A 27,461-nucleotide genomic window follows, 5' to 3' on the forward strand; every position below is an offset into this window, starting at 1 on the left:
TATATAGCAAGTATATAGAAACTGGGTGGAGAGACTAGAAGTACAATCTGAGTCAGAAAGAGCAGTCAATGAACAAAATACTCTTCAGGTGAATGCATATTTCAACTCAGAACAATGGATAAAACCTGTGTATTATATACATTCAAGAAACTAGCTATGGTGCATTAGTATTGCAAGTTAGAAAAAAATTAATAGCTTTAATTCAGGGATAAATCTAAATCCAGTTACTTCAGGATTTCTCAAAAATCATTGTTTGGCCTTGCTCTTCTGGCAGACTGACCAGTCACGTAGTAATTGTGATGCTTAAAAACATATTATTTTTAAGAGTCTCTTTAAAAATTAGTGGTTTTGTTTTTTACCTGGGAGGCTAAATAACAACAGTTAATTTCTTAAGTGGCATAGAAAGGTAACACAATGAAAATGCCTCTCTTCTATCCTAGGGTCCTCCTAACCTGTTGACTTTTATTAAAAAAAGTAAGCTTTTTATACTTTTACTAAAAAAGTAAGCTTTGATGTAATTTTTTTTTTTTTTTAAACAAGAAGAAAAATTAGAGGTGGGAAGCTTCAAATACTGGGTGAAAAAACCAAAGACATGTATTAAGGATGTGCACTGATTATCAATTTTTATGTAATATTTTAGAAACAAAGTTAATTTTAGATTATTATAACTGTAGGCATACTGTTATACCATTATCAAAATATATTCTTTAGTTTTTAGATTATCACTTATATTGTATTACAGCAGTGTATATTAGAATTTTGAGTCTTGCTTAATTTTTTTGCCTAATTTTCTTAAAAATGCTGTCAATAATGATAGTTATCTGATTAGCTATAGAAACACCTGGCAGGTAATCCAAAATGGTTTTAAAATGTATATGAACACACTGATTAATATTTCTTTGCCCATTTTCGGAGACGACAGCTATATCCTTGCCTATTTCTCAAACATGTAGGAAGAGGTAGACATCATTTGTGTGTACCTCATTTCCTCTTCTCAGTTCCTAACTCTGTGCTGTTTTTTAAAAAGGGGGTATTCAAGGAGGAAATCTTACTGCTGTTTAATAATAACAAAAATAACTTATTCTCTCTACTGGCAATCTAATTCCAGTTTTTTATAATTTTGTTTTTGTTTTTTGTAGCAACTACTAAAAACTACCGATTGCTCAATTACTTAATGTAATTGGATGGGGCCACTGCTCCAGAAAATCCTACAACACATAGTAATAGTTATAACTGTATTTGCTGCAGAGGCATTACATATGTATAGACTAAGTCATATAACAAGGAACATAGAAAGGGTTTCTTTCTATGATCTGAGATTGTATTTTTTCATTTATTACATTCACCTTCCTGAAATATAGCAGGATTTTTTAAATGACCTGACTTAACTGGACTTAATGTAGCAGTTGATTATAAAGGCCAAAGAACTAAGTAAGCTGGTAAGAAAGTAACTTTTGCAGAATGGCTTCTAATTCAGGTATCAAATACAGTTGACTCAAAGAATGCCCAGCGTTTGGGGGGGGGGGTGCAGTTAGGGGCATCAACTCACCTCTGAATTGAAAATCCTCCTGTTAACTCCCTTCAAAACTTAATAGCCTACTGTTAACTGGTAACATAAAGTTGATTAGCATATTTTGTATGTTAGATGTATTATTTATATACTGTATTCTTACAATAAAATTACAGAAAAGAAAATGTACATCTACATTCCCTCACTTAAAAAAAAAGTTCACGAATAAGTAGACTCACGCAGTTCAAAACCCATGTTCAAGAGTCAACCGTATACATGTTTTAAGTGTCTGCTTAACTTTGTCTAAGACTGAGGTTTAATGCTTGGGGACCTTGATCTTTTAGTACTATTATGAAAACTGGTACTTTACCCACTTGGTTAAGACTTGAGCCAACAAGAGACAGGGCTATACAATTAAAAGTCTTGGCAGCTTACTAACCAGCTAGCTTGTGGATACAAACTTTTTTTCAGACTTCTTTGAGACATCTATCTGTAATAGCTATAATAATTATTTGATTTATATTTCTAGTTTCACATTAAAAAGGAAAATTAGATCCTCTTGCCTCCCTAAGTATCATGCGGACCTTTTGAATAATAAATGGTGGCTGACTTATGATTTACCCATATAATCTTAATACGAACTTCATTAATTTTTTTTTTGTCCCATTGAGTGTAGTCAGTACAGTGCCCTGTAGCACAGCTGCCTTAAGAATCTCTCACATAGGGGCACCTGGGTGGCTCAGTGGGTTAAAGCCTCTGCCTTCGGCTCGGGTCATTATCCCAGGGTCCTCGGATCAAGCCCCACATCAGGCCCCCCCCCCCCCCCCGCCTCTCTGCCTATTTGTGATCTCTGCCTGTCAAAAAGTAAATTAATCTTTAAAAAAAAACCTCTCACATATTCAGTGATTTTAAGTAATAAGGTTGTACATATAGTCGTTGCCATTAATTATGGCTAATTTACTTAAGCAAATTCAAGATTACCTACATTTTAACTTTGAAGTGAGGCAGTGCTATAGAAAACAATTGCCATTGCCATTGATACTAATGACCATAAGTTAAATGAGAACTCAGTGATTTGAAGGGAGTTGGTTAAATTTTAGTGGGTTTCTTTGTATTTCATGCCATAAATATCCATATTAAATGTAACTGTAGGGGCACCTGGGTGGCTCAGTGGGTTAAGCATCTGGCTCAGGTCCTGGTTGGGGCTTCCTGCTCAGCGGGAAGCCTGCTTCTTCCTTTCCCATTACCTCTCCCCCTACTCGTGCTCTGGCTCTTGCTCATGCGCAGATAAAATCGTAAAAATAAATGTAACATTATTTCACCTCTAGCGTAGTGGGTTCTCTTACTTTTCATAATGAACCTAATGATTTAGCGGTGGAAGAAACCAGGAAATTAGGAACGGAAAAATTAGTAATCTTTAATGCAAGTTTATGTTTCATGTAATTTGTTGGGATTTAACTTCGTGTCAAGTCTAAAGTGTCACATCACCGTAGACAAATGTTACTCCATTAAGTCATAAGTAGGTGCTATAGTTGGGAGACCATCATTAATGATGAGGGAGGTGGTTTCCGTCCAATTATGTATCCCCTTTGGTGGTTAGATAAAGGCATGAACAAACTGGCAGATTAACCTCGATGTAAACAAAAAGCGTTCAGAAGTGAAGTCAGAATAAGATGGTTTCCCTCAGATTACGTAATCCCTTCGGTGGTTAAGTAAAGGAACGTACAAACTGTTGCCGGCTAACCCCGATGTAAATAAAAAGCGTCCAGAAATAAGAGTACCCGCTGCTGGTACGCCGAGACCGTAAATTTTCCTCACGTGCTCTTCTCCAATACTTGAGCAGATCCTCTGAAATACTATCTAGGGGGTAGAGAAACTTCCTTCTCTCAAAAGGTCACTCGAAGGTGTGAATGGGAGAGAGTATTTGGGGGCTCGCGACGATGTCCCCGCGCCAGGTGCACGTTAATGTACTTTCGAACTCACACTGGGGCCCCACCTGGCACAGGTGAGGGCCGGCGCGTCGGGGCGCCGCCGAGCTCCCCGCAGGTCCGGGTCCCCGGGGATCCAGTGCAGGCGCTGTACAGCCAGGGCGCAAGCGCACTACCAAGCGGACCTGTAGGCCGCGACGCGCCCCGCATCTCGGTACAGGCCGGGCCAGCTGTTCGCAGCTGCGAATTCAGGGGACAGATACCCTGCCTCTGTCTTTAGACCTATTTTCCCGGGCTCGTCCCCACAAATTCGCCCACCCGCCCTACGAAAATAATATGTAGAATACCCTGTGTTCAGCCTCTTCGCCGCCGTCGCCGCCATTTCCAGAAGTTTCCAGTCACATCCACGGCCATGGTCGCCACAAAAAGAGACTGCAGAGCCCTCCGGCACCGCAGCGTCAGCCGAGCCAGCGCTGCTTTCTTGAGCATCCCAATTCCCCGTCTGTTTTCGGGCCGGTGACGGCTGAGGGAGACGGCGACACCTGGGTGGAGAGGGGAAAGAGCAAGCAACGAAAGAGGAGTTCCGGCCTGCACCCCCGCCGCCTCTCACTTGGTACCTTCCGACTCCTCCGCCCCGCAGCTCGGGAAGCTTCTCCACAGAACTGAAAGAGCGGCGCGGTAGCGGGGAGGGGCCGGCGGAAGGGGCGGGCGGGCGCTGGGGGCGGGGCGGTCACGACGCCCGTCCCGTGCCCGCGGAGTCACGTGCTTGCGTCGCAGCCAATCGCTGGGCGGCGCTGTCCTGGGAGCGAGGAGGCTGTGGTGAGAGACGGACGGAGACCGGAGATGTTTTCAAGCCCGGCCTCCGCGGCGTTCGTGGCGGTTGCAGCGGCGACGAAGACAACGACAGCGACGGCAACACCGAGGCACTCATTCAGGGGGTAAACCCTCCTGCGCCGATCGTGCCTCGGGTCCGTGAGGGTGAGGGGGGCGTGGCGACAGGCGAGGAGGAAGGAGGGGCGCGGTTTCGAGCCTCGTCCCCGGTGCTTGGGAGGAGACCCCTCAGTTCTGCGCTGCTCCCGCCCCCCCTCCCCAGAGCAAGGTAGGGGACGCGCCCTGCCCACCCTGTCTCGTGCCGACCGGCCTGGCCTGGCGCGGCCCGCGGTGCCGCTGGCCTGACAGTGACAGGCCGTTAGTGGCCCCGGCGCGGGTCTGCCCCGCCCGCCGCCGCCCCTCCAGGAGTCCCGAGAAGCCGCGGCGCGGCCGGGAGCTGCCAGCTGGGCGGGGGTGGTGTAGGGGGACCCGGCGGGACACCCCCCCGCCGCCGCTCCCGGGGCTGGGCTGCCGCCGCCTCCCGGAACATGGCGGGGCCGGGAGGAGCGTGTGCGTGCGAGTGTGCGAGGCCCGAGAGGGCGCCGCCGGCGTGCCGCGGCTGGACCCGGCGGGGCGGGGCGGGGCGGGGCGGGGCAGGGCAAGGGGGGTGGTGGAGGCGCGCCCAGCTTGCCGCGCGCGCCCGCCTGCCCGCCGGGAGCTGGAGTGCGGGCGCGCCCGCGGGAGACGGCGGTGGCCGGCCGGAGGGAGCATCGGAGGTACCGGGGTCAGGGGGAGAGGAGGTTGAAAGGGAGAAGGGAAATCGCCGCTTTAATGGTCTCGGGGGAAAGGAGAGCGGCACGCTGCAGCTGTGTCTTAAATGTCAGTGTAATCGTCTTTGCCGCATTGGGCAATCGGTTCTCTTCGTGGTTCTGCAAGTGCTCACTCGAATGGTGTTCGTAGACCCTTGAAGCACGTCAGGTTCTTAGATCTCATTTTAAGGGGTAATATGGTGTGACGCATCCTCGAGGATCCCAAAGCGTTGAATAAACGGTTGTACAAAGAGGTTACCGAAGCCCAGCTGACAGCTGTTTTTATAATAACAGAAACAGTTTGGGATGGGAAGTTAACACTGTTGCACCAGTTGAAACCGTAGGCAACATTTGAAGCAGTGTAGTCGTTGATATTGTAATTTCCACCGGACACCCGCGGCTAAACTGCGAACACGGTTGAAAGGGGTAGCAGATTCAGTGATGTGTAAGGCCTTGGAATTGTCTGTAATCCTGAAGTTGAAATGAACCTATGTTCTTAGTCATGCAGTCCTTTTTTCATTTTAAAACGGTTTGCGTAAATTATGAAGGAGGGCGAACTGGTAAAATAGCTTTTTTAAAATAAATTGACTTTATTAAAAACATATGCTCAAGTAGGCTGTTAAAAATCTCGGGCACTGATGTGTTTTAGTTTCTTCAGTCATTATACAAAGGCTTTCCTGGAGATTAGCTCAGAACTGGCAGAACATATGCTCTATTGGTGCCAAGTGGCTTAAAAACAAAATGAGATAGTGTTGACTGTATAAGATCAAGTCATTATATTAACTAATCTTGTTGGGAAAAGTCTTTAATTTGGGCTAAACGCAAAAAATATTTAAGGACACAAAATGTTTCCTCAGGAGATTATAGGCAAGCGGAGAAAGGTTTTACTACTTAAAGATTTTTTATAGTTGACACCAAGTACTAACTAAATTTCTTTTAAAGGAAGGTCTGCAGTCGGTTTGACTAAAGTTAAGCTTAACTATTCAGGGCATGGGTTCTATTTTAGAGGCAGGCAAGGTGTTAAAATGAACTAAAATCTGAATGTTAAGTGGTATTCATGGAAGGAAGAAAGTAATAAAAAAACAGGATTCCTTTAATTTTCTTCATCTCATACTTGTTAGTACGGTTTTATGAGCAAGCAGGCCTGCGAAAGTGAAAATCTAGGGTTGAGTATTCCATGAGGAATATTTGAGGAAGAATAGAGAGAACTAAAGTTATTCTGATGAGGGAAGAACTTAGTAGGTGAAAAATACATTGTTCAGTCTCTGGTTTTAGTTCTTGGATATATAATATCAGGAAGAAAAGAAAAATAAAGACTGAATTTTGTTTGGAGACAAGTGCCTGCTCAGTGGAATGAATTTAAAATGAAGATGTGTCTGTCAAGGTGCTTATATATTCCTTTTTCTTCCTATGTAAGTTGTTGGAAAATGCGGTAGTCTTCTGAGGTAGATTGTAGAAAATGGTCGTCAGTGGATATTAAAAAACTTTGTTGGAAAGAGGTCTTAATTCTAAGGAGTAAGAAGAAGAATAAAATATTCAATTTGTTGGCATTACTTGACCGGTAGTTAAATTTTCTTCCTTCTCATGTTTTAAAAGCATTAATACAGCTTGAAAAGAGAATGATCTATGAGATTATTTCCATCATAGTCCATAAGAGGTTTAGGTTGCTTTCTTTATAAAACCTTGATAATACTGAATATGTATCTATCAGAAAGGCATGAAAAAATTGATAATCGGAATAGGTTTCTTAAGAGTTCACATTACTTTGTGATTTAGAACTTGTTGCTAGAATTGACATTAACATGTATTTCTAAAATGCATGTGCTGTATAAAAGGTACAGTCATGGTGATTTTTCCTGAGAACTGGAAGGGTCCTCAGATTTTCTAGTCCGTTTCCCCCACGAGAGAATTAAGTCCTAGTAAGGTGAAATGACTTACTCAAGTCAGTACAGCCTATTTAAGAAGTCTGTGGTTTGGGCCTAGAGATTTCCTTTCTGTGAAAATGCTAATGCCTCTTTCTTTAAGAAGTAGCTTTATGGAGTAGTGAAAAAAAAGATACTGAAATGTAAGTGAGAAGACTCAGTTTAAATTCTTGATTAAAAAAAAATCTTGATTTATTATTTCCTGTGGTTCTTGACAAATCACATTAACTTTCAGAACTCTTTTAATCTACAAAAAATAATTTTCCTAAATAGTTTACAGAGTTGTTGGATGGAACAAGTGCGATTACATATGGAAAGCTCCAGGTATACCATAAGCTTTTATACATATAAAAAGTGGCAATATTTAAAAAATAAATACAGTTTTACTGTGTTACAAGGTGTCTAGATCCCTAGGTTTTTGCTTAGCCTTAGCTTTATTGTTTCCAACACCTGCTGTTTTACAGATTATAACTCCCTGTAGATACATTTCTGATCCCCACTTAGTTCTAATCTTAGTAAAGCCTCTTATGAACATTTTAAATATTGCAGTTGTTAGAGCCTGACTTCCTCTGGAGAATATGAAGTTTCTCCATATAGCATTTAGAAACATTCTCATTTACACTCATGCATGCATAATCTGTTTCTTTAACAGTGGATTTTAAAAAGTAATAGTGAAAGTATCTTAGTTGCAATGTTAATTTGTCTGTTGCTAGTTTCCACATATGGCAATAACAGGAGATAATTTCCTTTATAAACTCAGCTTTGAATAGTTTGTGTTAAGGTTATCTTGTACATCTAAATATATAGAAATGTTCAGTTTTTGTTTGTTGGCTTTCACTGTTATGTTTAAAGACCTTTTCTTCTGGTGCTTTAAATTGATACTGGAAACAAATACGTAAATATTGTTTATTGTAGTTTTATGTAGAGTATTTGTAATCTTGAAGCTAAAAATTATGATTAGGGGCACCTGGGTGGCTCAGTGGGTTAAGCCTCTGCCTTTGGCTCAGATCATGATCTCAAGGTCCTGGGATCCAGCCCCACATCCGGCTTTCTGCTCAGCAGGGAGCCTGCCCCCCCCACCTCCTCTCTGCCTACTTGTGATTTCTCTCTCTGTCAAATAAATAAATAAAATCTTTAAAAAAAATTATGATTAACATTCATTGAGCACTTGGAATATGAATGTATCTGTGTTCAAAGTTTAAAATATTTAAGATAATTTTCAGAATAATCCTGTTAAATAGATACTATTATTATTCTAACATATGGCTGAGGAAAATGAGGCTTTGAACTGTTATACCATGTGTAGATATTCAAAGACCTAAAAAAAAAAGTGACAAGACCGCATTATTCCCATTGTTGTTCTTAACCATTTGTCTGTGCTCTGCCTCTAATTAAGTGTTTAGCTGATTTTGAAAAGTTTTAAGGCAGTGTTTCTTTAATTTCAGACTTTGTGAAAATGTCTAGGGGCCAGCTCTGCCTTCTACTGTGTTGGTCAAAAAACCAAAAAGAAAAATAAACACCTTATAAAAATCTTGGAAGGTAGGCAGTAAGCCTTTTCTGAGATGTTGAGATAACTATTGGTTTTTTTTTTTTTATGTTGTCAGAAGCAACTTAATCTCATCAGCTACAGAAGGACTATGGTTGTTAACATTACAAGAAGTGATTTTAACAAACTCCATTTTGATGTTGGTGACTGGAGGAAAAAAGATCACTTAACCAAACTCATTTAGGAATATTATAAGTAATTTACATTTTTTTAAAAGATTTTATTTATTTATTTGACAGACAGAGATCACAAGTAGTCAGAGAGAGAGAGATGGGGGGAAGCAGACTCCTTCTGAGCAGAGAGCCTAATGCGGGGCTTGATCCCATGACCCTGGGATCATGACGTGAGCTGAAGGCAGAGGCTTTAACCCACTGAGCCACCCAGGCTCCCCTGTAAGTAATTTACTTTTATAGTAAATTTGTCCAGTTTAGATAAATAGCATCCAAGACTAGATTTTCTAATTAATGAGACCCTCCAAAATTCTAAGAAATTCAAACTCTGAGATTCTTAGAAAATTAAGTTTAAATACAGAAATGCTTCCAGATTGAGATAAGTAGAAGAGGTAAACATGAAGCTGCAAGTAATAAGGTGGAGTAACTTCTTTGGCATCTTAAGTATTGTCTCCTTTTTGGCCGATCCCTTAATATTTGCTTATTGCACTAAAATTGTTTCAAAATATGTAGTAGTTTACTTCTATGGCTTTTGGTTTGTATTTAGGCCATAACTGGAGGAAGTATCTCTAATATTAGTTATAAATACCATATTTTCTCTACTTTTTGAAAGATTTTTAAAATTTTTTTGAATTAAATACTGTCTATACCCAATATGGGGCTTGAACTTACAACCCCAAGATTGAGTCACATGCTTTACTTATGGAACCAGCCAGGCATTTCCATATACCATATTTTTAAAACTACTTTGTTACTTGAAAGAGATATGAGAGAATCTTATAGCTTCTCGGATTATTCTTCCTCCTACATAAGAGTTTTGTCTGACTCCTGTTTGTAATAGAGAATGAAAACCATGCATGTGTGGTTCTCACTTCCTAGAAATAGCTGTATTGACTCAGGATATAAGGTAATAAATAGTATATAAGAATTATGGTGCTGTGTAGTTCATGAAGAATTTTTTAAAAAATTTATTTGAGAGAGTATGCACAAGCATAAAAGAGGGGAGATGGAGAGGGGGAAAGGAAATCCTCAAGCAGACTCCCTGCTGAGTGGGGAGCCCAGTGTGGGGCTGGATCCCAGGACCCTGAGATCATGATCTGAGCTGAAATCAAGATGCTTAACTGACCGAGCTACTGAGGCGCCCCAGTTCATGAAGGCCCCAGTTCATGAAGTACTTCTTACATCAGATCCCTTGAATTTCACAGCTACTCTGAGATCGGCAAAACATAGCTAACCTGATGGTGTTGAACCATGGGTAGGATCCAGGTTAAAATTCCTTGGCAAAATGGTGAACTCTTGAAATTCACTCGAGAAAGAGAAGTGTTTGCAAATCTAAAGGAAGAGAAAAACACACTCATATTTTTATCCTTTTCTACCAAAGGCACGTTGTACACAGCTTTCTTTCTATTTTGTTATACCTCTTCTGAAACTTAAACAGAGTAGACGTAAATTCTAAAAACACTTTTTATACCACTGTACTAATTAGTGGTGATTGATAATGATGTTAAAGATAGAGGAGAAAATTAAAATTTTACAGAATGTTTCTTACATTAATTTGCACAAAAATATTATAAGGTGGAAGAAAACCTTGTTACATTCTGTTGTTCTGGAGTCTAAAGTCTTGCAACCTCTAAGTTAAAATAAGTCCTTTTTACCAGAGTTTAATTTTAAGTATATGAAAGCTACTTGGTGATTAAGTTTAATTTTATTGAGCTTCTGTACTTAAGGTACTGTTAGATACTTTCATTTATGTTATTTTAATCCATGATGAGAGTAGATACCTTACATATCTAATTATGAAAATACTTCAAGAAGGCATCAGTGAAATATCTCCAGCTTTAGATACTAGTATTCATGAACTAACTTGTTGAAGTTTATAAGTGCTGTATAAATGTAAGTTTGTTACTTTAAGAGATATTTTTCTTCATAGATTTATGTTGAGGTGGATCATCCATTGGTAGTTATTTGACCTTCAGAAATTATCCCTGTCTTCCAGTGTTCATCCCAAGAATAAAGGTGAATGTTCTCTTTAAGTTGCATTGAACAGGACAAAAAAGTACCTCTTGGACTAAGTTTCTGTTTGTCCTCGTATCATTGAAAGTAAACAGGAATGTTTGACAGCAAATTGGCTTACTCATTCTTCCTTTCTTTTGTCCTTTTTCCTCCTTGCTGGCTCCTCCTTCCCCTTCAGACACTAGTGTTCCTTTGCTTTTGCAAACACCCAGTGGAAAAAATCTATACCTATCTGTTGTTGGTTGACAGCTTAAAATCGTTTTACTAGATTTAAGTAATACTGCTTTTATTTTCTATGTCAAGGCTTTTGTCTTTAATTATGGTTTGAGTATTGATTTTTGCTACAGAAATTTGGATTATTAGCTAATATATCAGGAAATTGTCATTTGCATTTTCTATGAATTGACACTTCATATCCTTTGGTGATTTTTCCTCTCCTTAGTTCCTTATTGGAAACTTCCGGGAGTGGCAATCAAGAATTTAAACAATTTCAAAAACACCTTTATTGTGTTTTGAAGTAATGAATGCTTATTTTTAAAATAAAAAACTATGTAATAAAAGGGTTAACAATTCTCCAACCCCCCCAATAGTTTTCGTACATTAGAGATTGTTAATCTCCTATATATTACAATAATTTTTTCTAATTTATCGTTTGAATCAGAACTTGGATTTTACAGCTTTTTGGCAAACCCAGAAGAAACTGGCTCTCTCTAAAGTTACCTTCTTGAGATGCTAATTCTTTAGGTCCTTTTATTATGTCTCCACATCCCAGTCCAAGAATCCTTTGAGCATAGGGGAAAACTGGAATCTCATATTTAAGTTATGTTCATTATGAAGTGCCTATTGACTGGTACAGGTATAATGACAAGTGTTCTATGATTGGTTATAGGCTCTCCACATAACTTTTCATTCACTTCTTATACAGTGATCTTGTGAAGTTTACTTTATTCCCATATATATATTTTTAAATTTTTAATCTCTGTGTTCAACATGGGGCTTGAACTCAAGACCCCGAGATCAAGAGTCACATGCTCTACTTACTGAGACAGCCAGGCACCTTTATCTTATTCCCATTTTAGACATGAGATTTCATTGAAATCTATGGCTGTATTTTTCCCTCACAAAACTACACCTTTATAGAAGTTGGAAAAAAGGATAAAATGATAGATACATGTTTACCCTTTTAGGGAAAAGTAGTTATTTTTTGTTATGGATTATGGAGTGAAAGGGCTTGAATGATCCAGTCTGATAGTGTGATAGTTTATTGAGTTTGAAAGTACCTAGAATTTTTTTTTAAAAAGATTTTTTTTATTTATTTATAAGAGAGAGAGGAGCGAGAGTGAGCACAGGCAGACAGAGTGGCAGGCAGAGGCAGAGGGAGAAGCAGGCTCCTTGCCAAGCAAGGAGCCCGATGTGGGACTCGATCCCAGGACGCTGGGATCATGACCTGAGCCGAAGGCAGCTGCTTAACCAATTGAGCCACCCAGGCGTCCCCGAAAGTAACTAGAATTTTTATCTCTTTACTTCTGAATCATCAAATTGAACAAATATTATGAATATAATAAAGTTTTTAAATATTTCATCATTAACAAATTTTAAATAAATGTTTCTATGAAAGCATTGACCTTATTGTTGAGGCAGGTGTTTGGGAAAATATATGCAAAGACAGTATTATAGTCTCTGTCTTTTTTAGGTGTTTATACTCAATGAACAAAAAATAGACATGTGAAATAGGAGGACAGTGTTCTTTTTTTTTTTTTTTAACATCTTATTTATTTTGAGGGGGTTGGGCAGCACAAGAGGGGGAAGGGCAGAGAAGGGACAAGCAGAAACCGCACTAAGCATAGAGTCAGATGTGGGACTTGATCCTACAACCCTGAGATCATAACCCAAGCTGAAATCAAGAATTGGACATCTAGGGGCGCCTGGGTGGCTCAGTGGGTTAAGCCGGCTCAGGTCATGATCTCAGGGTCCTGGGATCGAGTCCCGCATCGGGCTCTCTGCTCATCAAGGAGCCTGCTTCCTCCTCTCTCTCTCTCTGCCTGCCTCTCTGCCTACTTGTGATCTCTCTCTGTCAAATATATAAATAAAATCTTTAAAAAAAAAGAATTGGACATCTAATCAACTGAGCCACCTAGGCACTCCAGGGCAGTATTATTCTCACCTAAATTACTTTCTGGTTGTTGCAGAAAGGAACGTGTAAACCCTGCAAGGACATTAGATCATATCTCTCTTGTTCAGTGTTGTATACCTGAATTTCATCACATCCCATGGGGATTGGAGTTTTCACAATACTACCTTTTCTTGTTACTTTCTTACAGTTATTTTAATATATTGAATTTACTTGTTCGGGTTCCCCCATTACCATATTTCTCCTTAACACTCTCTTCAGTATACTTTGGTAAGGAACCAGTTTATAATTCTAAATTGCTGTGGCCAAAAAAAAAAAAGCTACCAGTAATATGTATATATACCTCCCTAAGCCTATTTAGAGCATGTTTTGTTTTAAATGCCCTGAAATATGCACTTACCGTGAATTCTTGTGTATATTAGAGTAAGTAGGTTATTGGTCAGTATGCAGGTTACAGAAAAAGTGGGTTAGCATATAAGTATTGAAATAAAGCCCAAACAATTCAACGTGTGGAGTCATATGAAAGCTATAAATTTTGGCTCTAGTGTGAAGCAGTGTTACAACCAATGCTATAATTGGGTCTGGGTAAGAATAGTGTTGTGGTATGTAGATTAGAAATAATTTAATACTTCCACTGGTATTGCTCTCTCATCAGGTACTAATTTCAGCACTTTCTCAACTGCATAAAGAGTTTGGGTATAGATAAAGACGAGTTTTGGGATCATAAGTTTATAATTATAGAAGCAGTGATTCTGGGAATCTTTTTTTTTTTTTTTTAATGCCATGACCTTTATCCTAAATCTCTGACATTTTTATGTACCAGTGTTAAAAGTATACCAGATTATCTAAACAATTAAAAATCCTTCCATTTGAAGGTAAAGTATGCACTGTTATTTTAAAAGAAAGCTGTTAAGGTGAGTTAGGGCATTACTTGGGATTAAACTATAAGGAGTATTTAGAATGGCACTGGATTCAGCTGCTTGTATTTTGAGGGGCAGGAGAAGAGGGCAAAGTTAAAATACCAAAACCTTGGGCGCCTGGGTGACTCAGTGGGTTAAATCCTCTGCCTTCGGCTCAGGTCATGATCCCAGAGTCTTGGGATCGAGGCGGGCATTGGGATCTCTGCCCTGCAGGGATCCTGCTTCCTCCCCCATCTATCTGCTCACTTCTCTGTCTACTTGTGATCTCTTTCTGTCAAATAAATAAGATCTTTTAGAAAAAAAATACAAAAGCCTTTTTATTTTGAAGTATTTCAAATAATATAAAAGGTACAGGAAGCAGCATAATGAACTTCCTGGGTACCTATCACCAGCTTAAGAATAAACATTACAAATTCAGTGGAAGCCCCCGGTGTACTTTTCCTAGATCCATTTCCTTACTCCCTGAGGGGGAATTCCTATCTCCCTTTGTACAAACTTCCCAGCTGCGGCATTTCCCTTTCTCTAGACCTATGTAATTTTGTTTCTTTTTTCAAAGTTCACTTCAGTGACCTCTTTTCATCCTAACTTTATTGCATATTGTATAATAGTAGGAGTGGTCTGAAAGGGAGTTGAAAATAATGTATATGTGAGGTAAAAATGTACCTTAAAATCTAGGCAAGGGGAAGTTAGATTTCAACACTGTACTATATGCAGAACAGAATTGGTAGAGTAGGTATAAGAATAACCTAACAATGTAACTGTTTTTAGGAAGGTTACTCTGATAGGAGCTGTGTGGAGTTGTGCGTCTAAAAGGAAGTGATGATTTGCTAATCATTTTGATTGGCTTTTTTCCTCCTGGTTACTGTATGGTGGTAAGATTTTACTTGGCCTCCAGACACTTTACCTTTTTGACAGAAGAGAAAGGAGCTGGTGGCAAAAAGCTTAATAATGAGTATTTCTAGTTTTCAGGGTTTGGGAAATTACTCCTGACCCCTTTTAGAATCTGTTGACAGTGAAGCGAATACATAGATTCTATTAGATTTCTGCTTTAGCCATTGGTAATTTTTTCAGCTCCCAGTGCCAGGGGTGCAAGGAAAACTACGCCTAACCATTTTCTCTGAGCTGTTGCAGCCCTCTGCTGGTCTATAGAAGTCGCACAATTTAGAACCCTGTCGGGCTAGAAAGAGGTCAGTAACTCAGCAGCTTGTTTTTAGAATCTTCAAACTTTAGAAGTTATTTATGCCACCTCTCTCAGTTGCAGATAAGTATTTTATATAATACGTCTTCACAGTTCTGGAAATAAATGTGCATATAGATGTACTAGATACCCAGGACAAATAGATCATTGTAGACACAACTGCCTGTATTTCTTTAAAAGCCTAAATACATCGTTAGAATGTGGTCCTGTATGGTCCAGTGTTCGACAGTGTCAAGAAACATCTTTTTACCACTAATCTCTTTTGTAAATATTGTCTAATAAAGTAATGAGAATTTTGTTTTTTAAAAATTTTAGATGTTATTTAGTTGCTACTATTAGTTGCTACTATTACAATAGACAAATGCTAATTGCTTCTTTTAGATTATTTTCTTTTAGGTGCCTCCTTAGCGCAGTAGGCAGCATGTCAGTCTCATAAATTATTTTCTTTTTTTAAAGATTTATTTATTTGAAGGGTGCCTGGGTGGCTCAGGGTCCTGGGATTGAGCCCTGCCCTGCATTGGACTCCCTGCTCAGTGGGAAACTTGTTTCTCTCTCTCCCACTCCCCCTGCTTGTGTTCTCTCTCTTGCTGTCTCTCTTTCTGTCAAATAAATAAAATCATTTAAAAAAAAAAAAGATTTATTTGAAAGAGAGCATGCACACATGTGTCGGGAGGGGGAGAGGGAGAGAATCTCAGACAGACTCCTCACTGAGCATGTTGCCCACTGCCCCAATGTGGGATGTGGGGTTCAGTCCCCCAACCCTGAGATCATGACATGAGCCCAAATCAAGAGTAGGATGCCCAACCAACTGAGCCACCCAGGTGCCCCTCAAATTGTTGTTGTTTTTTTTTTAAGATTTTATTTATTTATTTGACAGAGATCACAAGTAGGCAGAGAGGCAGGCAAAGAGAGAGGAAGGGAAGCAGGCTCCTTGCGGAGCAGAGAGCCCGATGTGGGGCTCGATCCCAGGACTCTGGGATCATGACCTGAGCCGAAGGCAGAGGCCTTAACCACACTGAGCCACCCAGGCACCCCGAATTATTGTATTTTAAATTACTTTCAACAACTTTCCTGTTGCTGGAGCCAGAAACTTGGGTGTCATTCTAAACCTCTTTGCTCTTGTTTATAATTCTCCCTACCTCACAATCTGATTATACTTTAAGTGGTCTACTTGTCTCTCATCTGATTTCTCTTTAGTCTGTCTTCAAAAGTTTCACCAGCAACACCTTTCTAAACACTACTTAAATTATGTCACTGCCTTTTTAAGAGTCTTTTGTTTTTATTCATTAATTTGAGAATGAGAGAGAGAGAGAGAGAGAGCATCAGAAGGGGGAGCATCAGAGGGAGAAGCAGCCTCTCCACTGAGCAGGGAGCCCGTGCAGGACTGGATTCTGGGACTCCAGGATCATGACTTGAGCCGAAGGCAGTTGCTCAACCAGCTGAGCCACAAAGGCACCCCGAAAGTCTTAAAGTGCTTTTTGTCATCATTAAGATCGAACAACACAATCTCAAGGCACTTTATGATGTGATCCTTTCCTACTTTCTTTAGATTCATTTTCTACCCACTGTGCTTTCAAGTTTTGCTATCCTTTCAGAGTGGCCTGCTTTCTCATGTGGGAATGTGCGCATGCGTATCCTTCTCCGTCTGCAGCCCTGTCTCTATCTACCTGCCTGGTGGTCATCCTCAGGACTATCTTAGACTTACCTCTTCTTGAACTTCCCCAAGCACACCCCCATATACATGCATCTGAGTTGGGTGATATCTTTGTGGTAGTGCTGCCTTATTTTTGTAACATTTTTTTGTTCCATATAGTAATTAACTTGTCTTTTACCCCTTAAAACAGTAAATTTCCTTTAGGCTAGAATTGTGTCTTATCTGTAGTTCCATTGCTTAGCATAAAGATGCTTAGGAAATATTAAGTCATTAAAACTGCATGAGTGGGGCACTTGGGTTGTTCAGTCAGTTAAGCATCTACCTCAACTCAGGTCATCATCCCAGGGTCCTGGGATCAAGCCCCGCATCTCATTGGCATCTGGGTGGCATCTGGGTTCCCTGCACTCAGTGGGAATCTGCTTCTCCCTTCCCCTCTGCCTCATCCTCTGCCTATTAGCACTCTCTCTGTCAAATAAATAAAATCTTTTTTTAAAAAATTGCATGAGCGAACTGGGGTATGATAGCTAAAGGAAATATTCATAGTTAAGTAGTTAACATCAAATACGAATTTTTTGAGCTGTGAGGGGAATCCGTTCTTCTAGACCAGTGCTTATTGGACATACTTTTCACCCTCTGTCTATATTGGGGGAAGAGTTGGGGGAGATAAAGAGTGATAGGATTTTAGAGCTGGAATGGACTTCATTTTAAAATCAGAAGATGGAGACCCAGAGTGAAAATAAGAACTCAGGTCTTCTAGTACTTATTTTGCTAAATTTCTCCTAATATGTTTTGCCTTAGGCTTGGCTATTATTAGTAGATATTGGTTGTTTATATTTCAGGCAGTTGGTTTATTTAAATATTATTCTGCTTTGTGCCATAGGTTTACTTTAGTGGAATTTTGAAAGTAATACACAAATATAGCTAAACCAAATTGATCATTGTATTTACTTTGAATAGTGTTCTGAATTACCTGGCATGGTTAGATTCCTGAAAGATATAGTATTTAGCAGCACCAGCCCAAAAGGCTATATTTACTGGACTGAGCTTCTGTCCTGAGTCTTTTATTTCCTGTCCTATTCTGGTGGCTGGGTTAGAAAACATAAAACACATGAAAGTGCCTATACTTTCCCTCTTCCTTTGTCTGAGACACTCACTCACCTATCATCTCATTATACTTTCCCCTAGAACAGTATAGTTCTCCAGAGCAAACCAAGTAGAAGTTGACCTATTCTTTTTTTAATTTTTATTTTTTTAGATTTTATAATTAGTAAAGTTAATATAAAAGTTATTATAAAACTATAAAATAGACCATAAACTTTCCTTAAGGGCTTTTAAGAACATTGTTTTAAGGACGCTGTTGGGGAGAGTTTATTTAAAAGATTGTGGATGTTTGTCTTCATCTTTTGCATGCTGTTGGTTAAATTTGTCATGTTTATGATACTTATTTCTTGGTGTGGAATACAACCGTCATATTCTTGTGGGAAAATGTTACGGAATAGCTGCCAGAAAATATGGTGAAAGTCAGCCATTGGTATGATAAAGAGTGCACAATCTCCTTTCATAGACTGCATTCTGTCTTGAATGGTTTAAGTAGTCGGGGGGGGGGGGAAGTCCAGTTAATATTTTAGAAACATGCCATTTATTGTGAGGCCTTTTCCACTTCTTTTAGAGTCACTTTTCTTTTTTCTTTTCTTTTTTTTGGGGGGGGGGTCAGATTGAGAGAGCGCACAACAGGGAGAGCAGCAGGCAGAGGGAGAAGTGGGCTCCCCTTTGAGAAAGGAACCTGATGAGGACTCCATCTGATCCTAGGACCCTGGGATCCTGACTTGAGCTGAAGGCAGACCTTCAACTGACTGAACCACTCAGGCGTCCCTTAGAACCACTTTTGAAATGTGAGGGAATTAAGTCGTATGGTCTTTAAGTAGGAAATAACCTAGTATTTATGTGTAATGGTTTACACTTTTTTGCATGGGGGGAAGGCAGAAATAAGGATGTCATTTTTTAAAATAATTTAAACTATCATTTTTGCATTCATAGAAAAGTAGAATTTGGAGTGCAGTTATTCTAAATCTCTTATTCTGGAATCAAAATTTTTGAAAGGATAGGAGATCTGCATTGTCATCTAGCCTAACATTACTTTCAAAAAGAAACAGAAATACTGTGAGACATGATGAAGGTCAACCAAAAAGTCAGTGGTAGGTCTCAGAATAGAGTCTTGGATTTCAAGTTCCAAGATGAAATCATGGTCAATGGAATTGTAAGTTTCCTAACTGAATGACTCTTAAGGATCATTTAATTCTGTTGCCATAATTTGATCCTTTATTAGATGCCTTTTTTTTTTTTTAAACAATTTTGAAGGGAACGTTTCACCCCCAGAACAGCTGCAACCCAGGGAAAGCTGAAACAAGAAAAATGGAATTCTTATTCCATGATTATGGTCCTATCTTTTCTTTGAATGTAAAATTAGTGGTGGACTTAGAGGGCAGTATTTGAATATTTTATATGTATCAGCGACTGCTAAGATATCATTTAATTACTTTCCATATCTTTATCAGTTTAGCTTTATTATTTTATAATATAGGTGAAGAATTTGAGTAACTTTAATTTTGTTTTTCAGTTGTATTTAGTCTAAAGTGAATGTTTTAGGGCCTTCTAGACAAAATGGTAGACTGGGGAAGCTGCCTTTTTCAAATATGTGGAAATGCTAGATAAAAATAAAACAATAAAAAGTACACAGTGGAGTTTAAAAGCTAGAAATAGGAATCTGCAGGTGCCTGAAGTGGAAACAAGACTCATCATCATAATAGAAAACAGAAAGTGAAGCCCATTTCTATAAAGGAAACAGATATTCCTCAACCGGTGAGCTTTAATGCAGTGGTGGAATTCAAAGGCCCAGGAATGGCAGCGAGTCGAGCCCAGACCTGGAAAGGTCTGAATTCATGAGTGGGGTAAACAAACAGCAAAGAAACAAAGTCTAACTACCTGCCTGGGTTTATTTTTCCTGCCTTTTTATTTTTAACCTTTTTAATATCCTTTCATGGTTTCTCTTAGAAAGTATATTGCTGAATCTTTTATCTAGCTGCAGAGATTTTTATCTTTTTGATTAATGAGTTTAATCCATTTTCATTTATTATAATTACACATTGGAAAGTATTTACATTCTGTTTACTAAACTTCTAGTTATTTTCTACAGTTTTTTAATCCTGAATGTGTGTGTGTGTGATGTATCTTCCCTCCAAACAAGACAAGTACTTTTTTTTTTTTTTTTAATTTTAAAACAAGGATTTTAATTGCTTTCTCACTGTCCTCTGGTCTTCATCCCATCCTCCACCACCAGATTCCCAGTAGCCAGGTTGATGTTGTGTTGAATTTTAGTTCGGGCTTGCTGGGAGTTTTCTTCAAGCATCCATCCATCCTTTTTCTTACTTTTTATATAAAATATGCTTTATTAATTATTTACTCACTCTTACTCACGTATATCATGTACTGTCCTCACAGATTTATTTCACTTCCTATTTGAGTGCCTATATGAAAGCAGTTTCAACAGGGTGTTTGTATGTAAACATTCTAAGGCTTTTTATGCCTGAAAATATCTTTAGGTAACCCTCACTTTTAAATAACAGTTTAGTTTAATTACAGATATTACCGCATTATCTTTTTGCTGTTAGTGCTGCTTTTTTGTAAGTTCTGATATCTCTATCCATTTGATTTCTTTTCCTTTTAACATGACCTGTACTTCTTCCCTAGAAGATTTTGAGATTTTTGTCTTTTCCAATTTATAATGTGAGTGTAATTACTTTTCTCTCTTATTTCCTTCATTCATTCAGCCAGTACTTATTCAGAAATCTGTGTGCCCGGATGTATTCCAGAAACTTTAATCTGAGGTCTTTCATCTTCTCAATTCTGAAAAATTATTGGTCATTTTTTCAAATATTTTGTTTTCTCCATTTTTTCTTTCTGTGAATTTTATTATATGGATTCTGCTGCTTCTAATATCTTTATCTCTTAATTTTAATATTTCCCCTTTTTTTATTTGCTTGTTTTTTTTTTTTTTTAAATCCCCTCTTTATGCCTTCTGCAGCTATCTTCTACCTGATCTTCTGGCTCATTCTTTGGCTTATCCATTCTATTATTTATCAAATTTGTGAAGCTCTTTATTTCAGCCATTATACTTTTCTACTCTGTATTTCTTCCTTCTTTTTTTTTTTAAGGTTTTATTTATTTATTTGACAGAGAGATCACAAGTAGGCAGAGAGGCAGGCAGAGAGAGAAGGGGGAAGCAGGCTCCCTGCTGAGCAGAGAGCCGGATGTGGGGCTAGGTCCCAGGACCCTGAGATTGTGACTTGAACCGAAGGCAAAGGCTTAACCCACTGAGCCACCCAGGAGCCCCTCTGTATTTCTTCTTGCTTCTGTTTAATCTTACTTCATATTATCAATCTTGTCTTATCTCTGAGGATTTTGAATGCCTAAAAAATTGTTCCATAATTTTTCATATAGCGTACATAGTTTAGTTTAGATTTTATTCAAGTTCAGTGGAAAGTCAGTAAAAAAATTTAAGCAGGGCAGTGGTTTCATCCAATTTGTAGTTTTAAAGGATCCCTCTGCTGCCTGTAGAAGGTATACATAGGGGTGAGAGAGCAAGAAAGAAAGAGAGGAGGAAGGAAGAAGGGTAAGAGTAAAAGCAATGGAAGTTATTTGTGAAGCTTTTGCAGTTAGCCTGTTCAAATGATAATAGTAACTTGGGATGGGTAGCAATCAAGATAAAAGGACATGGATTTAATTTGGGATATGTAGTAGAGATGGAGTCAACCTTTCTGGATTTTTGACTTAAGTAATGGGTAGATGGTGATGCCATTTCTTGAAATGGAGAAGATGGATGGGGGCGTGGAGGAGAAAATTTGACAGAAAAATCAAGAATTCTCTGTAGTCCTATTTGGTTTCATATGCCTGTTAGACATTCATATGAAGATGTCAAACAGACAGTTGGATATACAAATATAGAGTTTTAGATAAGGATTAAAGGTACAGAGTTAGATGTCCTTGGCATTTAATGATACTTAAAGCCATGAATCTAGATTAGGTCATTTAGGGAGTGTGTTAAAAGAATAGAAAAGGGTCTAGGTGCTGTGAATTGTGTAAACCTGGCGATTCACAGACCTGTACCCCAGGGCTAATAATACATTAAACGTCAGTAAAAAATTTTTTAAAATTTTTAAAAAGAAAGAAAAAAAAGGGTCTAGGATCTAGTCCTGAGGCATTCCCAACATTTATAAGTTCTACAGAAGAGGAGATGTCAAGAAAAAAAAATGTCCCTTTTTTTTTAAAAGAGCTTGCTCTATTGTTTGCACAATTTTCAGCATAAAACATGTACTATACTTTGTTTAACCATATTTTTGTAAATGGCCATTTAGGACTCCCCCTGCCCACTGTGTTAGGACATACAAGTAATATTTCAGTGGACGTCTTTTTTTTTTTTTTTTCTTTTTTTAATTTAAGATTTTGTTTATTTACTTGAGAGAGGGAGAGAGCACTTGAGTGGCAGGAGAAGAGCAGAGGAAGAGGGACAAGCAGACTCTGAGCCCACTGTCGGGCTTGATCTCACTACCCTGAGATCGTGATCCGAGCCTTAATCAAGAGTCAGACACTTAACTAATTGAGCCACCCAGGAGTCCCAGATGTCTTTTTTTTTTTAATAACCTTTGCATATTTGTGTAGCACACATGTAGGATAAATTACTAAAAATTGAATTATTAAGACAGAAGACTGCATTTGTATTTTAATGACTCAACCAAATTCCTTTCCGAAGAGGTTATCCCAGTTTCATCACCATCAGCAGTGTATGAGTATTCAGGTTTCCCTGAACCCTTGCCAGCACAGCTTTAGTCTTTATCAAGTCTTTTTAGTGAAAAGGGTCTCATTATTTTATAGTTTTAAAATTATGAAATGGATTTGAATACTTCTTTGTGTTTTCTTGTTCTTTAAACTGCCTCTTTGTATCTTCTGTTTGGTTTTTGTTTTGGTATTTTAGGGTAAGCTGTCTGTTTTCAAGTGATTTGTTTAGAACTCTTTGATTATTAGTCCTTTTCCATTTGTGTTGGAAATGTTTTCATTTGTTGTCTGATTTTTGCTTGTGATATTTGCATTTCTAGTTTACAGGTTTTATTTAGGATTTCTAACAAAATGACTTTCATCTTTTATATCACATTTTAGAAAAGCTTACCTATCTTAAAGAATTTTTTCGAGTATTTTTTTTTTAAAGATTTATTTATTTATTAGCGGAAGAGAGAGCATGAGCACAAGCAGGAGGGACAGAAGGAGAGGAAGAGATAATCTCAACCAGACTCCACACTGAGTCTGGAACCATGTAGGTCTCCATCTTGTGACTCTAAGATCACAACCTGGGCCGAAACCAGGAGTCAGAGGCTTAACTGACTGCACCACCCAAGCACCCCTCTAGTATTTCTGTGGCTTAATTTTTATGTTTATTTCTTTGACCCAAATATCAACATTTTTAACTTGCCAGATTACTCTAAAATTTATTTGGTGAGAATTGGGAAGGTAATTTGACAAAAGATGATGGACCAAAATTTGTTATAAAGCTATACAAAAAAGTATAAAAAATAAAATACTCAAATGCAAAAAAAACAAAACTATAGAATATTGGTACAAGAATGGAAAGACCAAGTACTGAAACAGACTAGAAACCCAGACGAGAAGACAGGTTTGGGTACACAAGGGAATAAGAATGATATTAAAAATTAGCATTACAGGTAGATGGGAAGAGTTAAATGTCAAAAGAAGTTAAAGGAAATAGCAGTGAGTATATTTTCTGATCTTGAAGCAGAGATAGGTTAAGCCTAAAAGAAAAGGAATGATTCATAAGGAAAATGCAAGCATAAAAATGTATGTTTGATAGTATGTAGTACAGTCTGGGCACCTGTGTTCATAGCATTATTCACAGTAGTCAAGAGGTGGAGACCACTTCAGTGTCCGTCAGTGGGTAAATGGATAAACTAATTGTGGTATATACATGCAGTGGATAGCGTATTAGTTCAGCCTTTGAAAGGAAGGAAATTCTGACACATGCTGTAAGATGGGTGAACTTTGAAGACATGCTAGTGAAATAAGCTGGTCATAAAAAAACATACTATAAAATTTCACTTATACATGGTATGTAGGCAGTTAAATGTATGGAGACAGAAAGTAAAGTGGTGGTTACCAGTGGCTGGGAAATGTGGAAATGAGGAGTTATTGTTCAGTAGGTATAGAGCTTCTGTTGAAGCATAAAAAAGTTCTGAAGATGAATGGTGGTGATGCTTGCACAACAGTGTGAATATACTTAATGCCACAGAACCATACACTTAGAAGAAATAACAAGTGATTGAGGATGTAGAGAAAAGGGAATCCTTGTGCAGTGTTGGTGGGGATGTAAACTGGTGCAGTCACTATGGGAAACACCCTAGAGAGTCCTCAAAAAATTAAAAAGAGCTACTGTATGATTCAGCCATTCCAGTTCTAGGTATCTTTCCAAAGAAAGTGAAAACACTAACTCAAAAAGATTTATGCACTTCCATGTTTATTGTAGCATTATTTGCAGTAGCCAAGAAACAGAAACAACCTAAGTGTCCATTGAGAACTGAACTAATGAAGATGTATGTGTGTACAATGAAATATTATTCAGCCCTTAAAAGAATGAAGTCTTGCCATTTGCTGCAACATGGTGGACCTTGAGGGCATTGCACTGAGTGAAATAAGTCAGATAGAGAAAGACAAATATCTCATATGATCTCACATGTGAAATTTAAAACAGAACAAAACCACACAGCTCATAGATGCAGAGAACATATTGCTGGTTGCCAGAGGTGGGAAGTGGGGTGTAGGCAAAATAGGTGGAAGGTAAGTCAGCTTGTAAACAGATGGCTTTGCTGGTGAATTTTATCAGACATCCAAATAAGTTAATACCAGTTCTTCTCAAACTCTTCCACAAAATAGAACAGGAGGGAATTCTTTTTTTTTTTTAAGATCTTATTTATTTGTTTGACAGACAGAGATCACAAGTAGGCAGAGAGGCAGGCAGAGAGAGAGAGGGGGAAGCAGGCTCCCCGCTGAGCAGAGAGCCTGGTACAGGGCTTGATTTCAGGACTCTGGGATCACGACCTGAGCCAAAGGCAGAGACTTTAACCCACTGAGCCACCCAGGCGCCCCCAGGAGGGAATTCTTCCAAAATAATTTTATGGGGTCACCATTATCGTGATTGCAAAGCCAGATAAGATAACATAAGAAACGAAAAATTGCCACCGCTATCCCTGATGTGAATGTACATACAAAACTTCTCAACAATTATTAGCAAACCAAATTCAACAGTACGCTAAAAGGATCATACATGATGATCAGATGGAGTTATTCCAGGTATATGGGGATGGATCAACATTCTCAAGTCAGCTACTGTGATATATATAGCACATTGAAAAATGAAGGGTAAAAGTCATATCTCAATATATGCAGAAAAAGCATTTGACAAATTTCAACATCCAGTTACCAAAAAAAAAAAAAAAATACACTCAACAAAGTAGGTAGAGATGGAATGTGCCTCAACATAATAAAGGTCATCTGTGACAGGCTCAGAGCTAACATCAGAGTCAATTGTGGGAGGTTGAAACCATTTCATCTGCAATCAGGAGCAAGACAGGGATGTCCATTCTTGCTGTTTTTTTTCAACACGGTATAGGTAGTCCTAGCCAGAGCAGTTAGTCAAGGAAAAGAAATAAAAGACCTCTAAATTGGAAAGGAGAAAGTGAAACTGTCATTGCAGATGACATGATAATATATATCGAAAACTCTACCAAAAAACTGTTAGATCTAGTAAACGAGTTCAGTAAAGTTTGGAGATATAAAATCATAAAAAATATGTTGCATTTCTATATACTAATGAACTATAAGAAAGAGAAATCAGGAAACAGCCCTATTTACAATTGCATCAAAAAGAAAAAATTACCTAAGGATAAATTTAACCAGAGAGGTGAGGCCCTGTATATTGAAAACCAGAAGTCGTTAATGAAAGCAGTTGAACATGACACAAGTGGAGACATATTCTGGATTGGAGGAAATCAGTATTATTAAAATGTCCATACTAGCCAAAGCACGCTGTAGATGCATGCAATCCCTATCAAAATGCCAGTGGCATTTTTCACAGAAATAGAACAGACAAATTGTAAAATTTCTTTGGAATCACAAAAAACCTCAAGTAGCCAAGGTAGTCTTCAAAAAGAGCAAAGCTGAAGACATCACACTCCCCGATTCAAACTATGTTACAGAGCTATAGTAATTAAAACTGCATGTTACTGGCATAAAAAGAGGCACAGAGGTCACTGGAGCAGAATAGAGAACCCAGAAATAAACTCCTGCATACATGGTCAGTTAATTTACAACAGAGGAGGCAAGAGTATACAAGAGGAAAGGACAGTTATCTCCAGTAAATGGTCTTGGGAAAACTGGACTACTGTCTTATACCCTAAGCAAAAATCTACTCAAAGAGCTTAAGTCATGAAAATTCCATAAATTCTAGGAATTCAATTAAAAAATTCCTAGAACAAAACCAGTGTTAAGCTCCTTGGCATAGGTTTTGGCAGTGCTATTTTGAATCTGACGCCGAAGGTAAAAGCAAAGATAAACAAGTGAGATTATATCAAATTAAAAAGCTTCTGCACAGCATAGGAAACCATCAACAAAATGAAAAGGCAACATACTGAATGGTAGAAAATATTTTTAAAATCATATATCTGATAGGGGCTAATATCTAGAAGATATAATTAACTCCTGCAACTCTAGCAAAAAAGAAAACAATGCAATTTAAGGGTGGGAAGAAGATCTGAATAGACGTTTTTTCCAAAGAAGACCTTCAAGTTGCCAACAGGTACACAAAAGGATGCTCAACACCATTAATCATTAGTGAAATGTAAATGAAAGCCACAATAAGATACTGTTCACACCTGTTGGAATGGCTGTTATCAGAAAGACAGGAGTAAGTATTGGTTCAGGTATGGAGAAAAGGGAACCTTCCTCGTGTGCTGTTGGTGGGAATATTAATTGGTGTAGCCACTATGGAAAATAGTATGAAGGTTCCTCAAGAAATTAAAATAGAACTATCATATGATCTAAGAATTCCACTTTTGGGCATCTATGCAAAGAAAACAAAATACTTGGATATACATATTCACTTCCATGTTTTTGCCTTATTGTCATAATAGACAATATATGAAAAGAACCTGTTTGTTCATGGACTGATGAATGGATAAAGAAATTATGGTATGTACAATAGAGAAGGAGAAATTCTTTTTTTTTTTTTTTTTTAAGATTTTATTTATTTATCTGACATAGAGAGATCACAAGTAGGCGGAGGGAGGGGGAGCAGGCTCCCCGCTGAGCAGAGAGCCCGATGCGGGGCTCCATCCCAGGACCCTGAGACCATGACCTGAGCCAAAGGCAGAGGCTTCACCCACTGAGCCACCCAGGTGCCCTGAGAAATTCTTCTTTTACACTTCAAGGCTTTACAGTTGGACTAAGAATTAAATTTATGTGAGACAGATTAACAGGAGAAAAAGCCCAAAACTTTATGTGCTGATGGAGGCCCAATAATGAAATGAGATCCAAGAAATGGGCAAGGCAGACAGTTTTTATACTTTTTAGACAAAGACAGTAAATTTGTGAGGAATTGAGAGGATGAAGAAAACATGTTTGGGAACTTTATGTAGTAGGAATTTTAAGTGAAATTTGGGCTGAGATAGTAGATTTGTTTCTACAGCTTTTTCATTTTTGAAGTCCCCATCGCTGATGATAAGGATGCCTTTTCA

General features: G+C 38.5%; 2 protein-coding genes across 5 annotated transcripts in view; one reads left to right on the forward strand and one right to left on the reverse strand.

The window, feature by feature from the left end:
* Window positions 1-2,907: 2,907 nt before the first annotated feature.
* On the reverse strand, window positions 2,908-4,369 carry LOC122903602. Its single transcript, XM_044244398.1, has 3 exons — window positions 4,205-4,369; window positions 4,056-4,153; window positions 2,908-3,980 (listed from the first exon to the last, which is right to left on the reverse strand). The coding sequence occupies exons 1-3, from the start codon at window positions 4,367-4,369 to the stop codon at window positions 3,611-3,613; spliced, it is 633 nt and encodes a 210-aa protein (XP_044100333.1). The 3' UTR covers window positions 2,908-3,610.
* ANKRD12 (ankyrin repeat domain 12) overlaps window positions 4,292-27,461 on the forward strand; it is a 124,302-nt gene continuing 101,132 nt past the window's right edge. For 2 of the 4 annotated variants that reach the window (XM_044243396.1, XM_044243400.1), the window contains exon 1: window positions 4,292-4,537. The gene's annotated coding sequence lies outside the window, so the exon portion shown is untranslated. Of the gene's footprint in view, window positions 4,538-4,968; window positions 5,025-27,461 lie in introns of those variants that run through there. The other 2 variants (XM_044243399.1, XM_044243398.1) reach the window with 2 other exon arrangements.

Source organism: Neovison vison, chromosome 3 (genome assembly GCF_020171115.1).
Source record: "Neovison vison isolate M4711 chromosome 3, ASM_NN_V1, whole genome shotgun sequence".
Taxonomy (NCBI): domain Eukaryota; kingdom Metazoa; phylum Chordata; class Mammalia; order Carnivora; family Mustelidae; genus Neogale; species Neogale vison.

Bases quoted from the DNA above. Each gene is read 5' to 3' on its own strand.
- LOC122903602 (XM_044244398.1), bottom strand. From the start codon at position 4,369: ATGAGTGCCTCGGTGTTGCCGTCGCTGTCGTTGTCTTCGTCGCCGCTG. The intron at 4,154-4,204 runs GCACGTGACTCC...CCCCGCCCCCAG, and splicing joins AGCGATTGGCTGCGACGCAA to CGCCCGCCCGCCCCTTCCGC. The intron at 3,981-4,055 runs GTACCAAGTGAG...CTCTCCACCCAG, and splicing joins CGGGGCGGAGGAGTCGGAAG to GTGTCGCCGTCTCCCTCAGC.